At 37.5% G+C, this 14,358-nt stretch overlaps 2 protein-coding genes across 4 annotated transcripts in view; one reads left to right on the top strand and one right to left on the bottom strand.

Moving 5' to 3' along the window:
- Positions 1–14,358, top strand: part of LOC125241591 (pyrokinin-1 receptor-like) — a 120,974-nt gene that overhangs the window by 11,699 nt on the left and 94,917 nt on the right. The window lies entirely within an intron of this gene.
- LOC125225095 (angiomotin-like) lies at positions 6,584–7,857 on the bottom strand. The gene is made up of 2 exons (XM_048128642.1): positions 7,647–7,857; positions 6,584–7,005 (listed from the first exon to the last, which is right to left on the bottom strand). The coding sequence occupies exons 1-2, from the start codon at positions 7,855–7,857 to the stop codon at positions 6,584–6,586; spliced, it is 633 nt and encodes a 210-aa protein (XP_047984599.1).

Below are 14,358 nucleotides of genomic sequence, written 5' to 3' on the forward strand. Positions count from 1 at the left end.
TCCGGCGTGATTCTGCATCTGCTATATCGTTGTTTTCTGAACGAACATACGAAGCAAATATATGTATGTCGCGTTCCTCGCACCATTGCCATATCTGTCGGCTTAATTCACTCAGATGTGGGAATCGAACACCACCCATGTGATTGATATATGAAATCGCAGTGGTATTGTCTATCCTTAGCAAAATCTCACAATTTTTGTAATCTTTAGCAAATATTTTTAAACCAAAAAACGCGGCAGTTAACTCTAGACAATTAATGTGTTGCCCAAGCTCATGACTGGACCACTGACCACTGGCTGTCATATCTGAGCAACTTGCTCCCCAGCCTGTTAGCGACGCATCAGAAAATATCTCTAATTGATAATTTCCTGTCTTGATCGGATTACTACATGTTTCTATATTATATATCCACCAATCTAGATCATCATCTAAGCTACCCGGAATGCTAATGTATTGATCATAGTCATCATTTTTACTTAAATAAAGAAATTTGATTCTTTCCAATCTCTTAGTATACAACCAGCCGTATGGTACTGCCGGACAAACAGAAACTAATAATCCTATCAAATGTGCGAAATTACGAAGTTTACATCTTCGAATGGATTTAAAGTATAAAAGTTCGTCTTTAATCCTCTCTCGTTTTTCGCATGGAATATTAATTGTCAAATTTGCAGAATTGAAACTAAACCCAAGAAAATTTGCCGTTCGACTTGGTGTACCTATTGATTTAGCAACATTTATTGTAAATCCTAATGATTCTAACAAGTCTTTCGTTACATTAAAGTTATGTAAGCAGTTAGAATACGTGTCACCGAAGAGTAACAAACAAGTCGTCTAAGTAAATGACTGATAAAAAACCTTGATTGCGCAAAAACTGCACAACAGGACGCATTAACTTCGTGAATATGTACGGAGCAATATTTAGGCCGAATGGACATACCAAGAATTCGTATGTTTTGTTTTTCCAAAGAAATCGTAAATATTTTCTGTAATCAGGATCAATATTTATCGCAAAATAGGCGTCTTTCAAATCTATTGAACACATGTAAGCGTTTTGTGATAAAAGTCTCATTGCTGTCCTATAATCTTCGAGTTTGAAGTGCGGGGTACATATAAACTTATTCAATGATTTTAAATTTAGAATGAATCTATTTTTTCCATTACTCTTTTTAATAAGAAAAATACTGGACAAGAATTGATCCTGACACGGATCACATTCTTGTTAGCTGGGGAGTTTATTGCAAAACCTTTAATTTTTTGACCAAAGCATGAAACTTGGCACAGTTGTTCCTTATATCAAAATAAGCCGATTAAGATCGGGAGCCTTCGGGAGCCTCCCCCCTGGGGCCCGGGAGGGGGGGTCAAAGTACCGCTTCACCCGGCTTGGTTTGAAAAATTCTAACATACCCCGTTTAGTTCATAGGTCATGTTTGGTATCGTTTTCGAGTAAATCAATAACGTAGAATTCGTTTTTAGTACTAAAATTATAATTTAATGGTAAATAAAATAAAATAAAATAAAAAAATTGAAATTTTCATCCATGATTTACAAATTCAGGTCAAAATAAATAACAAACTGTTTGCTTTTTCTATAAATAAAAAATAAGACATGATAGCCTATTTAATATAGATTATAAAAAATATAACTTTTATCCACCTTTACTAACGTTAAGTTCCACAAAAAAATTACTTTAAGACGCGCGGCGTCGGGACGCCGCGAGCGTAATTTTAAAATGCCTTTAGTTTAGAAACTCTATTAGACCCCGTTTAGCTATTAGGTCATGTTTGATATCGTTTTCGAGTAAATCAATAACGTAGAATTCATTTTTGGTACTAAAATTATAATTTAATGGTAAGTAAAATAAAAAAAATTAAAAAATTTGAAATTTTCATCCATGATTTACAAATTCAAGTCATCATAAATGACAAACTGTTTGCTTTTTCTATAAATAAAAAATATGATATGAAAGCCTATTTAATATAGATTATAAAAAATATAACTTTTATCCACCTTCACAAACGTTAAGTTCCACAAAAAAATTACTTTAAGACGCGCGGCGTCCCGACGAGCGTAATTTTAAAATACCTCTATTTTAAAAACTCTATTAGACCCGGTTTAGCTATTAGGTCATGTTTGATATAGTTTTCGAGTAAATTAATAACAAAGAATTTATTTTTGGTACTACAATTATAATTTAATGGTAAATAAATTAAAAAAAAAAATTCATCTATGATTTGCAAATTCAGGTCAACAAAAATGTCAACTGTTTGCTTTTTCTTTAAATAAAAAATATGATGTAAAAGCCTATGCGTATGTCACCAAACACCCAGACAAGTTTGGTAGAAACTTCCTTCACGAACTGCTTGGTGTCTGATGACCATGGTCCAAATGTTTCAAATGCAATTGCCGCAAATATGTAGTTGTTTTTTTTAAAATGTTTGGGCGTTTTGCAGCAGCAGTCCCTGGTTTCTGGGTCGAACGTTAGACGTTGGACGGAGCCAAGGTATCCACACAGGTCACGCGCCAAGGGTCGTCCCAGAAACCAAGGTAAAAGCGAGCAACCATCAGGCCGCTTTCCGTCTGCTGCTGACAAGCCGACAGGTTCGAGGGTTGTCGGTATGTTCGCTGTACCGAGAGCCTTGCGGATTAAATCGTTAAGTGCAGCGTGTCACAAAATTCGGCCAGCACTAGACTGGCAGTGGAGTCCGTGGTGTCCTAATGCGTCGGCAGCAAGGGTGTGGTTGGCATGTCTTTAGCCCCAGTCTTAGACAAATGGCAGTATATGATGAAGTAAGGCAGCCTCGGAAGGAGGTATGTTCTCCAAGTGTCGATCTTTTCTAGTAAAGAGGTTCTTCCTTCACTCATTCACTGCTGCGTAAGGACCCTTGATCTGAAACAATATGTGCATTGTCATTTTATGTAAACAGATTCTGCAACTATCAAATTACAACATTTTGGTGGATCACCTTCACTATTACACACTTACCTATCATACAAAATAATTACAAACTTTAGTAGAATCTGATTAGCCTATCTATGATATTGCTCCATCTCGTAATAGTTTGAAGCCTTGGGTGGCCATGTTTCTCCCTTGTTGATCGTTTCAAGCTGCGTTTATCGTACCTATCCCATACTATGTCTAATCTAGAAACGTTTTCTTTTGGCTTTGAAGCTTAGCCAGGCCACCCAAGGTGTCAAACTATTACAAGATGGAGCAATATCAGAGGCAAATCAGATTCTACTAAAGTTTGTAATAATTTTGTATGATACGTAACGTAAGTGGGTAATACTGAAGGTTACGTGATCCACCAAAAAGTTGTAATTTGATAGTTGTAGACTCTAAAATGATAATGCACATATTGTTTCAGACCAAGTCGTTGCGTAACGGTGAATGAGTGGTCGAAGTACCTACCTCTTTAGGTACCAGAAAAGATCGACAATTGGAGCACATACCTCCTTCAGAGGCTGCCTTGCATCAGCATATACAGCGCACAGTGTACCAGGGGCCCATTTCTCGAAGCTACAAGTTACAATTTTCAACTGGTTGTCAATGTCTAATATGACAAGTTGCAAAGAGACTTCCGCTTGTAACTTTTAACTTTCAGTTTTGAGAAATGGGACTCAGGGCGTTCTTGTTTGGAGTCAGGCGTTGGTGCCACACCAAAATTTGCCAAGTCCGTCTTCTTGGGGATGGAAGGAAGAAGGAGACGAATGGGTAGTGTGGTACCCATTCGTCTCCTTCTTCCTTCCATCCCAGTCAGGCAACACTGAAGTGGCCGGTATATGCTTAGAAGTTAAAAGATGTAAATCAGGTTGCAAACACCGATGCAACTGCATAAAGTGGGTAGAACCTTCTTTATGCAGTTCCATATGTACCCAGCTATGTCTCTGTGAAGGGAATGTATAGTATGAGTATGAGTATGAGTAATCTGTCAATTAGGACACCACAGACTAAACTATAAGTGCTAACTTTTCAGTGTTGGATACTCTATGGCAGTTCCGACTCAATTATAATAAGCTCATTATAATTGACTTTAGTTAAATATAATAATTTCAAAAATAGAACTTCATACAATTTCTATACTAATTTGCGATATCTGGCAAATTTTCCTGCATCTGAAACACATTTTTTTTATCTGTCGCGTTATCGGCCAATCAGAGACGGTTATTACAAACAATTGGTTGCTAGGTAATTCGATGTTGATACAACGGTGAACGACTCTATTGACATTAATTTTAACTTGCATGAATGGTGATATTTCCGTCCATTGATGATGAAGATGATGACTCGTAGAAAAAGTATTGTATACAATAGTGATATAATTAAGCTTTTTACTCTCATACCGTACTACACATGGTACTCGACTGAAAAGTTTTGTATTATATCACGATTGTATAAAATACTATTATATAAATTTCTTACAGGATTCACTACAATGAATAAATAACAGGTACAGTCGGTCTTTAGATCGTGTGGTCCGACCCGAGTGTTGCCGTTGTCGACACCGGAGTCAATAATAATGAAACTTTTTCTATTTATGCATTAACACACCTCTGACACTGGCGATCAAATATATGAAAGAGGCGCGTTCCCCGCACACAGTCTAAGCTCGCGTAGGTGAACACGTACTATCCTTTGTGAATAGGCTTTAATATCATATTTTTATATTTATAGAAAAAGCAAACCGTTTGACATTTATGGTGACTTGAATTTGCAACTCACAGATTTTTTTATTTTATTTCATTTTACATTAAATGGTCATTTTAGTACCAAAACTAAATTCTACGTTATTTATTTACTCGAAAACGATACTAAACATGACCTAATAGCTAAACGGGTTCTAATAGAGTTTTTTAAAATAAAGGCGTTTTAAAATTACGCTCGCGGCGTCCCGACGCCGCGCGGCTTAAAGGTTTTTTTTCTAAAACTTAACGTTAGTAAAGGTGGGGAAAAGTTATATTATTCATAATTTATATTAAATAGGCTTTCATATCATATTTTTTATTTGTAGAAAAAGCAAACAGTTTGACATTTATGATGACTTGAATTTGTAAATCATAGATGAAAATTTCAAACTTTTCATTTTTTTTTATTTTATGTACCATTAAATTATAATTTTAGTACCAAAAATGAATTCTACGTTATTGATTTACTCGAAAACGATACCAAACATGACCTATGAACTAAACGGGGTATGTTAGAATTTTTCAAAGCAAGCCGGGTGAAGCGGTTACTTTGACCCCCCCTCCCGAGCCCCAGGGGGGAGGCTTCCGAAGGCTCCCGATCTTAATCGGCTTATTTTGATATAAGGAACAACTGTGCCAAGTTTCATGCTTTGGTCAAGAAAAAAAAGGTTTGGCCTCTTTTTGTCGATAAACTTCCCCACTATGTATAGCACCAGCACTAATAAGTTTTTTGACTTCCTCGTTCATAATCGTCTCGTGTGCAACCGACTCGGGTTTGTTAACAGGAATATTCGATTGAGATATACAATCCGATATTGGAATACGCACACCACGGACCCAAGACAATACGGTGGGATCCTTGGTAATGCCTAACCATACTTTATAAAAGAATTGAAGTCTACCAGCCTGAGGTTGTGTATCAGCATCCGATGCTAGCGGCGCGAGGTCCGGGCGTGCGGCCGCGGCGGCGGCGCTCGGCGGTCGCTCGCGCGGCGGGACGGCGGCGGCGGTCTGCGCCCGCCACGCGTGTAGCTCGTCCTCGCTGGCGTCTGGCGACTCTGGCGAGGCGGCGGCCGCGACGCCGACGACGGCTGCCCCCTCCAGTTTAAAGCCCTCGATGTCGACGGTCCTGCTCCTGCCTGTTGGTGCTTGGGCGTCCATTTAGGCTTTGTGACAGTCGGTCTCAATTCTGCTCCGGTTTTAGTCATTGCTTTTATCATAGATTAATTAAATAAACAAAGATTGGTAACTCAGTACATCGTGTAGCGACCTACTTAACGCGAGTTATCGTCGCTGGTACCTCTTAGTTTTCGAGTTATTTACAGATGGCGCTGTTTTCAATGTTGAAAAGTGCCACCTAGTGGTTCGAGACCCAGCTCCGGTTTTTTTTTTAATGTGTTTAAAAAGAATTATGTTGTTGTTTTTCGCTTTTTTATTTAGTTTAGTCTATGCTTTTATTGACTTCAGACTTTCTTGTAAGTCTTTACCAAAAAGCAAACTATCGCGCTTTAAGTCCTTAATATTATCCTTGATCTCCTTATTTAAACTAGGCACCAAGAAATTACGCCTGCTCTGAGTCTCTGAAAAAAGTAAGTGACATAATAGTCTACCTGTATCGCTCAGTGACTTTATAATCCCCTGTTTGTTGTTGTCTAAAGTTGAATCTGTTGTCAAGATATTCGACAATGTATTGGCAACTCCTGTTATAATAGTCGAGAGCAACCTTTGCTTGTCACTTAGAATATTATCCCGTTTTAAAACATTATCATTACACGCGACCTTAATCTCGGGATTGAGTATAGGAGCTTGCGCTAACTTTAAATTTTCTGGTATTTCGTAACGTTTTAAAATATCATTCTTAATATCGTCCTTCATACCATTAACTAGAATGTTGGACTATCTCGTCGATATATCGTCGTGAATGCAAGGACCAAATGTTTCTTCTTTTACGGGCTCATCGCCCAACAAACATAATAAACCGGGATCAAGCGCGGTCACAATCGGCGTAGATTCTTGTAAACCAATTTGTTCACCGGTCACCTGTGTGGTGGTAGCTGCGGATGTAGGCGCGGGAGCAGGCGCAGCCGGCGTGGTGGTCGCGGCCGCGGGCGCGCACGCCGGCGCGGCGGCGGCGGCGGCGGCGGGTGCGGGAGGGGGCGCGGGGGCCGGCGCGTCCACCGCGCGGGGCCCGGCGGCGCTTCCATTCTGTATGACCACCGATCGCAGCCCGCCAGCAGCAGGCAGCGCACCCGACGTTGAAGCACCGGCCTCATCATCGGTTAAGTCGTATACAGTATTATTGTTGGTCAATGGGGATTCTATAACAATACGGTCAAATAGCCTTCACAATGCTGCTCTAATTTCAGCAACAAAAAATAAGTGTCCATTATCTTTGACCCTTATCTCTAGACATGATGTTTTCAATCAGAGACCGACGCTTATACTGGTCAGACATCATAAGCGGCTCGGTGATCTTTGTGAATTGCCCATTTGGTAGGGTAATAGGTAGTGTTTCTACCGCCTACTTCCTCGATGTTGGATGTTATACTATAACTACGTACGTATCTACATACGTATCTACATATCTATATACTTACGTATAAAATAGTACATATAAGCCGTTGTAATTAACGTAATTAATGTTCTTAAACATATAGGCAGTCGTGCTACAGTCTCGCGGACTGTAGTCTAGACTGATAGCATTGACAATTCGCCGCAACCAGGTATTTTACCTATAGTATTCCGGCATAGCCTCACGGACTGATGCTCTAGGAATATATGTGCTTCCCTTTTACACAGCGATCAACCTCTCGGATTGAACTGAAGGTATAAATTAGGGTCGGTAATAGCCTTACAGACTATACTCATTGCACAATGTATCTATTTAATAAAACAAAGCTGGCATGTACATAAGACACATTCTATCAAATGATTAGACGAAGATAGCTGAAAATCTTACCTTCATATTGCGAATCCTCTAGCAAGGGATCGGGTTCACCGATATCTTGGTCCGCATACTCATATTCATTATCTGTATATGAGGACGTACTAGGGCTATAACTACGATGACGGCGCCTGCGACGAATCTTCAATCTTTTCCTCTCGAGACTTCGGATTTTTCTTTCCAAGTAATCTTCCTCATCTTCCTCACGATGTTTGCGTTTTCCCATGTTATCCGCAAACACAAAACACTACACTAAACTTAGTAAAAACACAATTATTTCACTAACAAAGGAAAAGTACGTGCACGATGGCCGCCACACAAAACGTGTATGTAATACCCCCAATTTAGGCGAGATATTTTTTTGTTAAAAATGTTACTCTAAAATTGTGTACGATGGCAGCACATTCGCGTGCTACTACCATGTAAAGTACAGTGTAATCACGAAGGGCGAATCACAGAAGTTTAATAAACCACGATCTTGCAACTTTATGCCTCGATCCAGTCTAGACAAATCATTTATGATAAGTATTTGGAATAATATGACTTTATATTTGAAAGCCATTATGTAAAAATCACAGGTTCATAGATAACAGAATAGACAGACAAACTGCTGAGGGACAAGCTAATTAAAAATAATCATTTTTATTTTAAAATAAAATGAATTTACAATCTTACATTATATTGTGAGTTATTTATTTTAATTTCCTCACAATATATTTATTTACTACCAGTAAGTATACAAGGGACCAAAAATATATATAAAGTCATAAATGTATATGTCGAGTTTGTCATTTTGTCATAAATAAACATAGTATTATAAATTCCTATAAACCCTATTAATCCCAATTCAATAATTGAACATCATTAAACGCAAGCCTTCCTGAGCCTACCGTGGGATTCACTCAATCTATGTACAAATGTACAACATTCATTTATTTATTTATTTATAAATTCACTCACACAGTTAAAGTAACCAAACCCCATATTAAGTAACCAAAACCCGTGTTAAAAATGTATAGTTGAACTTTCTAGAAATTTTAATACTAATATTTCCTATACCAAACAAAATCCTAGCCCTAACAGCTAAACTAACCATCTACTCTACCGACATATTAGCAAACTAGCGATCCGGATCGCACATTTAATTTACTCGCGTGATTTTCCTAAAGTGCAATGGAAAATCTCTAGCTAAAGCTAACTAAGACGGGCGAAGAATAACCCTTAGACCTGACACCCTATTTCTTCACGTGGGCTGGTTCTCACACTAGGGATTGGGACAGCAAGAAGTCAGCCAGACGGGTAAAGTAAAATAGGAAAGTTGGACAAGAACCTGGCAAATTTAAGAAGTTTAGATAACAACTCAAATCGTCCAGATTCCAGGAGCAAAATCCTGTCTTAATAAATGCAGGAAACTGCCAAGAGCTCACTTGGACTCTACTAAAAAACCCAAGAAATGTCCCTTGGTTGACTAGGGCTGTAGTTGAACACCGTTAGGTTACCCGCCCTATCCCTCCAAAGAACTGCAAAATATCAGACCAGTTCATCCTACTAAAATAATCTACCCCAATAATTAATTACAAAAGTTATTAATTAACTAACAGAACTAAGTAATATATGAAATCCTTCAACAAAAATTATTCTAGCGTAAAATAACACTAAAGCAATCCAAGCTAAAACATTTCACACATTAAAACACAATTAACTCTTTAACTAATAAGAAACACTCACAAATCTAACAAAACTTTAAAACTTTAGCAATACTATTTGTTCTACAACTCTAAACTCTACTAGTACACTTTATAATACTAGCAGTGATCGAGCTCCAAAACAATAACAATTAAGACACTTAAATTTACACCAATTAAACACTGAAATATACGCTGATTAACAAAATACTCTATATTATCCTCCAACCCAAACCATACCAGTATCATGAAATACTAGCAAAATCAAGGCTAGGACATAATATAGGTAATCTAGATTTACCCAAATAAACTTAAATAGAACCAGTCTGACGGTCGAGCGGAAGGCTCTCTAATTCCCGAATGCCAATGAATGAATCCTGAATCCCCATGCAATCCCTTGCATCCCATTTCAAACATCCCTTCCAAGATTCTGAAATTCCCCACTAGCTCCCACTTCCTCACTCCTGGTTGGTATTTCTTAACCAACGCTGAAATTCATAACTTCATACTATTTTTAAATATGTTTTATTTCCTGATTAGAATAAGGTCCAATTTGATCTACTCATTGGGTGTGGCCGAACTAGTTTTTTCCACATGTTAGGATTGGCCCACTAGATTTTTTTCTATTTGCACATGTTTTACAAATTGTCTCAATTAACGCTCTTTGTAATATGGTTCAATATGGCTTAAATTTGTTTTTATTGGCTAGTAACATTTATTTGTACAGTTTGAAATTTGACACAACTTTTTGTGGATTTGAATTTGACCAGGCGACATTTCTTAAAACCCTTACTGCAAAACCTTTATGACTTTGAAACAAGGTTCAAATTGAGTTATAAATAAGTATCTAAATATTTTGGTTCACTATAAATCTCCAAGCTCTCCATCTCGTATTTTTAAAATATGATCTACTTGAGATAAACAATTTTTTAAGTATCGTAAGACTGAAACAGAACTTTAATCAACTAAACAAAAAATATAATTATTATGCTTGCATATGATGAAACATGGAAGTCAGTTTCTGACATGTTACAACGGGTGTCTTAGTCACGATAAACTTTAGCGTATTCTGCGCCTATTCTTATACATAAATGCAAAACGGACTATTTCGTGATACCGACTTGTTTTAGATACGCGTCGTATGTATGCTATAAGTATACATTTTATTCACAATAAATTGGTCCGATAAGGTACTATTATAATATTCTGTGGATAAGGTAAAAACTTGGTTGCTTGTGAAAGGAATGTCACTGAGAAGCAAATGCGTAACTGTAAACAGTTGCTGTAATAAATAATAATAATGTGGTACCACAGACCAAATGTGGTACACTCCAAGTTGCCTTTCCGCCCGTCCACCATAAAATTACCATCAGTTATGTAGGGTGATCATAGACGCATACTAGCGACCGAAATGGGCCCCATTTCTCGAAGCTACAAGTTACAATTTACAAGTGGTCGTTAATGTCTAATATGACAAGTTGGAAAGAGACTTCCGCTTGTAACTTGTAACGTTCAGTTTTGAGAAACGGGCCCCTGCTCCGACTTTACCAAGATAGACATTTACGTCACTTTCTCGCTTTCTCCATACATTGAATGTTTTTTTTTGATCTGATGTTTACGCTATATAGTTAAGTATAGGTAACGTAATACTCATGAACCTGACAGTTGTCATACTCAATGTTGAATTCCTGGCAATAATAACAAACTACTCGTATCTGTATCTAATACCTTCTGTTACCAACAAGAAATTGATAATTAAGTACTTATATAACTGTCTGACAATTACGTAGTACAAGCAATTACCTGAATGATGGTGTCAGTTTGTGCAGTAAATTCATTCATAATTATGATTTGTAAATGTATAATGTCTACTATAGGTATAGTATAAATAAAATAAATAAATAAATATTATAGGAAATCTTACACAGATTGACTGAGGCCCACGGTAAGCTCAAGAAGGCTTGTTGTGGGTACTCAGACAACGATATATATAATATATAAATACTTATATACATAGAAAACATCCATTACTCAGGAACAAATATCTGTGCTCATCACACAAATAAATGCCCTTACCGGGATTCGAACCCGGGACCGCGGCGCAGCAGGCAGGGTCACTACTGACTGCGCCAGACCGGTCGTCGGAGTATACCTATTTGAAATCCAATACATCTCAAGTTGTTGGCAGACGTTCACATAATATTCATATTCGCTTCACTTTCAAATTCGATTGTGTTTGTGTATTTTTCCTATCACATGCAATATTCTACGAGCGAGTTTTTATACACGAAGACTTCGAGCGAATTGTCCTAAGTCTTTGTGTATAAAAACTAGGTTTATTCAAAACAGTAGATCCAAACGGTGTAACTATTTATAAGTTTGTTTTGACTGTATGGCAGCTGGCTGGTGGCAGAAGGTTATGATACTAAACTAGTTTAGGTATTTACATATATTACAATGCCAATTTTAATAAAATTATTTTAGTGATATAGTCTGAAAGGGACGACACTATAAACTTGGTACTTTTTTAATATCTAACTACTTTTTTGTCGTTTCCTTAGTATAAGTTCTTAAGGTTCTGACGGAAGATCAGCTCTGCGGCTTCTGTAGCATGTATGCTGAGATTGCTGAGTCAGCGCCTATTCTATACCACAACGCACAGTCCACGACCATACATCACTTAAAATAATAACTGTACTTATTATTGTATAACTAGCTTTTACCCGCGGCTTCGCCCGCGTAATAAAAGTATTCATTAAGATTTTCATTTGGATCCTTAGGTTTCTCTGTAGGTATATTTATCTGCGATTATTTCGATTGCACATAATACTTTTGCTTGCAATGATTGTAGAAATATTACACATCGACCACAGCGTAGGTAATTCTATATACGCTGAGGAAACCTTTATAAACATCCCACATAGCCCGTATTTCGACACTATGATCGGTGGGTAAAAAGTACTTTTTTCTATTATCCCTTAAATTTTTTTACATTTTGCTTATACTTATCGCAAACGTAATCTTCAAGCAAGCAAACAACGATCGTCTTAGAGCACATTGATTGTAGGAGACCGCCGACCGATTAATCCGTATCCCTCTAACGATACCCATATTATCCGTATCCGTATCCGTATCCGTATCCGTATCCGTATCGCTATCGCTATCGCTATCGCTATCGCTATCGCTATCGCTATCGCCTTCGCTATCGCTATCGCTATCGCTATCGCTATCGCTATCGCTATCGCTATCGCTATCGCTATCGCTATCGCTATCGCTATCGCTATCGCTATCGCTATCCCTATCGCTATCCCTATCCCTATCCCTATCCCTATCCCTATCCCTATCCCTATCCCTATCCCTATCCCTATCCCTATCCCTATCCCTATCCCTATCCCTATCCCTATCCCTATCCCTATCCCTATCCCTATCCCTATCCCTATCCCTATCCCTATCCCTATCCCTATCCCTATCCCTATCCCTATCCCTATCCCTATCCCTATCCCTATCCCTATCCCTATCCCTATCCCTATCCCTATCCCTATCCCTATCCCTATCCCTATCCCTATCCCTATCCGTTATCAAGATGTTCAATGATTTCTTATCAAGTGCTAAAATATAAAGTTTCATGGTTTTATCTTTTAAAATTAAGAAATCCCATACAAACTTTCAACCTCTTTTTCAACCCCTTCATCCCTTTTTTTCGAAATAAAAAGTAGCCTATGTTCTGTCTCAGGGTCTAAAGATTGTCTGTTCCAAATTTCATCAAAATCGGTGCGTGGTTTAAGCGGGAAAGCGTAACAGACAGACAGACAGAGTTACTTTCGCATTTATAATATTAGTATGGATGGATAGTATGGATGTTATGTTAAGTTTTCTTTGTATACATTTTTTTTGTATTTCGTCTCTCTTTATTTTGTTTTGTGTTGCAAAGCATGTAAGTTTGTGGTTGAATATTATTATAGAATTTATCTATCTAGATGTATGTATATCGTTTTTGCTCAATAAGAAAAAATGTTTCCCCACACTAACTCGGATAACTTAATACCAGCGGGTAAAAACGCATTTTATCCACTAGTGGATAAAGTAATTTGTCCTTGAATATATTCAAATTTGCTTTTAAATTGATAAAAGTGGATGTATTTAGTGATGAAGATGATTTACCACATGTGGAACTATTGGAAGCAGTGATAAAGCGTTTTTTTGCGTTGTAATTTCCTCGCTATAGTGAGGGCAATAGTTTTGTGTTACACACGGGTGCAAATGTATTTTACTTCTCGTGTGTTGAAAAACTCGCCAAGTTCAGGATTCTATTCTCGAACCACGAGCGAAGCGAGTTTTTTTTGTTTGAAAGCTGACTTAGTCAGGATCAGGAGTATACATATAACGGTTTATTATATCATTAAGACGATACGGTAGGGGTCAATTCTCCATACAAACGCTCTCGACTATTTCCTCCCTGGTTTTTGAAGATAGAGCAATGATTTTTTCAACACAGATTGTTATTATTTTTATCAGTGTCGGACAGTTTTGATTTTTTTGATATACTGCTTTTTAAAGACTCTAGAGCCAATCAAAAATTTCCAAAAACGGCCTTTTTCATTGTGGCGCAAAAAAAGGTGTGATATTCAAGATTGGTAACAATTAACCAAAAAAGCTAAACGGTCCGACATAGTTTATTTCATTGTTATTCCGATTCTCAAATTTCGTTACGATTGATTAAGTTTTGAAGGAGGAAAGAGTCGAGAGCGGGACCTCGATTTTAAAGATTTTTTTGAAATATCTATTGACTGAGTTGTTCTTAATGGACAATTGTTTTTCGATAAATCTAGTCAATAACACTTGTATATTTAACTAAAATTTACAAGTTTAAAGGGGGGCTCCTTTCCATTTTAGCATTTTCGCTACCGTATCCTCTTAAAATTCATAAATATTGCGCAATTAAAAATATATGACGGAACAATTTGGACGCATTCTGTGGCGGGAAAATGCCGATGATAAAGTCGAGTGACTAAAACGAGCCGAGATCTGTACCCAGCAGTGGG

This window comes from Leguminivora glycinivorella, chromosome 1 (assembly GCF_023078275.1).
Source record: "Leguminivora glycinivorella isolate SPB_JAAS2020 chromosome 1, LegGlyc_1.1, whole genome shotgun sequence".
NCBI lineage: Eukaryota > Metazoa > Arthropoda > Insecta > Lepidoptera > Tortricidae > Leguminivora > Leguminivora glycinivorella.